Source organism: Punica granatum, chromosome 2 (genome assembly GCF_007655135.1).
Source record: "Punica granatum isolate Tunisia-2019 chromosome 2, ASM765513v2, whole genome shotgun sequence".
In the NCBI taxonomy this organism is placed as follows: Eukaryota; Viridiplantae; Streptophyta; class Magnoliopsida; order Myrtales; family Lythraceae; genus Punica; species Punica granatum.
This window is the reverse complement of record NC_045128.1, coordinates 9114676-9118582: the sequence shown is the minus strand read 5'-3', so window position 1 is coordinate 9118582 and position 3907 is coordinate 9114676. Positions and strand designations below refer to the sequence as shown.

General features: G+C 39.9%; 1 protein-coding gene across 1 annotated transcript; it reads left to right on the top strand.

Annotated features, from left to right (window-relative positions):
• Positions 1-3907, top strand: LOC116194335 (lysosomal Pro-X carboxypeptidase). The gene is made up of 10 exons (XM_031523125.1): positions 1-451; positions 1025-1208; positions 1635-1768; positions 1883-1995; positions 2186-2309; positions 2503-2661; positions 2798-2950; positions 3110-3189; positions 3308-3357; positions 3447-3907. The coding sequence occupies exons 1-10, from the start codon at positions 74-76 to the stop codon at positions 3581-3583; spliced, it is 1512 nt and encodes a 503-aa protein (XP_031378985.1). The 5' UTR covers positions 1-73; the 3' UTR covers positions 3584-3907.

Here is a 3907-nt window from a genome sequence, read left to right as displayed (position 1 = left end):
ACACACAAACCAAAAGAACAAGAAACCAAAAACACATTCCACCGAAAAAAAAAAAAAAGAAACCAAAAGCGCAATGTCTCCATTATCTCTTCTTTCTCCTCTTCTTCTTTTCCTCTTCACTATCTCTTCATCACATTCTCTCCCCAGATCATATTCACTTCTTAAGCAAACTCATTCCCACCACCACACCCACAAGAAATCATCAAATCTCGACCAAGGGCTTCACTTCAAGACCCATTACTTCCCTCAGGTGATTGACCACTTCAGCTTTCTGCCCAGAAGCTACAAGACCTTTAACCAGAAGTACCTCATCAATGCTGAATACTGGGACCGAGACAGCCCGATATTTGTTTACACAGGGAATGAAGGGGACATAGAGTGGTTTGCTGCCAACACGGGGTTCTTACTCGACATTGCTCCCAAGTTCAGAGCTCTCGTTGTCTTCATTGAAGTAATACATTTTTTGTTTTTTTTCCCCTATCATATATGTTTTTCTGTTACATTTTTGCTTATTCACACTTTTCTGGTAAATGTAAGTTATTGTCAGTGTGTCGCACGAGCCATGTCAAAGTGTCACACACGTAGAACATTAACATTAATGGGTCCTCATGTTTATAGTACATGCCACGTAGAATGTCGACTAAAGGGGCGTCAACATCCGATCAACTTCGCGAATTGCTGATAAAATCCCGTGCTTAACGGATCTAAATTAGTTTTGTTGTTAACAGTGAAAGAATGGGATTTTATTTCTTTTTCTTGTTCAAGGAATTGAAAATGAGAAACATGATATTCCGTGGTTCATTCTTATTTTTCATCCAAGGAGATCACAAAAATGCCGAGTACGCTAATGAGAAACAGTTTTCAGTTTTCCACTTCCGAAAACAGACAGTCACTTTGCACATTTGCTGCAATCAATTTCCCTCATGTTGAGAACTAGATATATATAACACAAGTGCACACTGATCCTTTTCTTTTTTCTTAACAATAACAGAATCATATTATTGTTTCTGATTTCACTTTCCAGCATCGATACTATGGGGAGTCAATGCCATTTGGGAAGAAAGGCTCGTATAAGTCAGCAAAGAAGTTAGCGTATCTGAGCTCACAGCAAGCATTGGCTGATTATGCAGTCCTCATCAGGAGCCTAAAGCAGAATCTGACCTCTGAGGATTCCCCTGTCGTGGTCTTCGGTGGTTCTTATGGAGGAAGTAAGCATCATACAACATTAATTTGGCCAATCTAATTTCCTGAGAATTCCAGAAAATCCACTTGTTATTTCCCTCTTCGTAGATTATATTCGCTCGAGAAAAATCCTAGAAACAGGGTTATCAGGTCAGTATTACCATTTGATCGTCCATGATGCCTTTTTCCAGGCATCTTGAGTCTGGTGGGTACATACCGTACGCCAATCCTTCTGTTATATAAACATTGCTTTACATCCTCTGGATCTCATTAAAGGCATTAATGTCACATTTTCCGATACATCTCCTTACTGATTGGGACATTCCGGAGAATCATAATATACTAAAAAGTACTACATGACTTGCACTCGGTACATTTTATGTTTTCTGTGTCTATTAATGGAACTGCTTTGGTTTTGCTCAATGATCAATGATTTGTCCTTCCATCGTCAGTGCTTGCTGCATGGTTCCGGATCAAGTACCCGCACATTACTATTGGAGCTTTGGCTTCTTCGGCCCCTATATTGCAGTTTGATAACATTGTCCCATGGTCTAGCTTCTATGATGCTGTCTCTGAAGATTTTAAGGTCTCTTATCTCTCTCGATAAACTACTTTTGATCTCTTTTTATGGCATGGAAGGCGATCAGTAAATTTCCTCTCAAGTGTCTTGATCGATGATTATTCAATCTGCCAAAATTAGTCTGTCAGCTCGAATTGCTTCGAAGTGATCAAGGGAAGCTGGGCAGAGCTGCTCGAGATCGGTGCTCGGGAAGATGGTTTGGCTGAAATAAGCAGAATTTTCAGGACGTGCAAGTAAGAGAACCGGATTTTTTTCTATGAAAGTTTCTATCTTCTTACCAATTCAGGAAACCAAAAATTGATGTCCTAATCATAAAGAGATCTATTTCTTAATTCTCGGGCCGATTGAAATGCTCTGCAGTAGATTCCATTTCCTGTTTGTCCATGTCACTCCGAAATTTAAATAGGATTTCTCGATTTTCAGAAGGCCTCGGTCAACAGATCTTGCTGAGAACTGGTTATGGGATGCTTTTTCTTCCACCGCCATGGTGAATTACCCGACTGAAGCTGGTTTTATGATGCCTTTACCTGCATATCCAGTCACCGAGGTACTTCCCAATTTTCAGATAAACCAACAAATAAGGAAAATGTTATGGCTTTACTAAATGGCAGCGTGAAACTCTCCATCATTTCTTTTTCGTATTTGCTTTGGCTACTGTTCTCCGAAATACGGGGCTTCAACTTGTATGATGAGTCTATTCGATTGTTTCTTACTCTTTCTTCTGTTTATATGTGATGAAGATGTGCAAGATTATCGATGAATCCCCTCCTGGAGCAACGAAGCTTAGCAGGGCTTTTGCAGCTGCAAATCTGTACTACAACTATTCAGGATTGGAGAAATGCTTCGATTTGGAAGATGAAAATGATCCTCACGGAGCTGATCAAGGTTGGAGCTGGAAGGTAAATTTGAAAATTTACCTCGATGAGTCAGCTCCCATTGATCAATGCCATGTTATATGTGTTCCGCTTGATAGTATTGATGATATGTGATCTGCACTTGGAAATTACGGCGGATCCGTGCCATCTTATTATGCAGTCGTGCACAGAGATGATTATGCCGATAAGTTGCTCAAATGAGAGCATGTTCATGCCATTTTCATACAACTACACGGAGGATGCAGCTTATTGCTTCAGCAAGTTTGGGGTTGTGCCTCGGCCACATTGGATCACCACTGAATTTGGTGGTGAAGTAAGTTTTCTTTCCGTTGCTAAGAAAATTTGCACACAATTTGCACACATAAAGGAACAAACTTTTCCAATGTCATCAGAATTTTCTTTTCAATATAAAGAATACGAGCTCTTTTTATTGTGACGTGTTTGGTCTTAGCATCTCTTTATTTTAATGCAGAGAATAGACAAAGTGCTCAAGAGATTTGGCAGCAACATCATATTCTCCAATGGGATGCAAGATCCTTGGAGCAGAGGAAGGTAATTCACATCTCGCGTGCTCCGGAAATTCGGATTGGTTTTTGCTTAACGGTTTCAGTTTGTCCAAAATGAGGACATTTTCGTAATGCAATTGAATTTAAACCCAAATTCTCCCCAGTGTACTGAAGAACATATCAGATAGCATCATCGCCCTTGTCACTGAAAAAGGTAAGTAGAGTTACGGACATGATTTTCACTCTTATTGAACTTCTGTAGAATTTCCAAGATAAATTTTTGTTTTGTAATTCATCGTTCAGGGGCGCACCATTCCGATTTTCGTGCCGCCACAAAGGATGATCCGGACTGGCTCATTGAGCAGCGGAGGCAAGAAGTTCAGATTATTCAGGGATGGATCGATCAGCATTATGCAGATCTTAAAAAGGACCAAATCTGAGTCAAGAAGACAGAAGAAAGAACAGAAAAAGGAAACCCACGTACCGTAATGAGTTTTATTGGTCAGGTTGCTACAAAACCTGAAGAGATTACCAGAAGAAGATTGTTCACTGCTTCGATCTTGTTCAAACTATTTTTAAATCAACAAACTGAGAGCTGTAATGATTATTTATCCTAAGTTGATATCTGTAAGGAGGAGCATCGAGCACAAGACCTTGAGTAAATATCATGGGATACAGGAGTCCTTCCTCCTAGTTCCGTACAATCACAGCATTGCTCTTGTAATTTGCTCTTGTAATGTAACTGCGTATATCCAACAATTAAA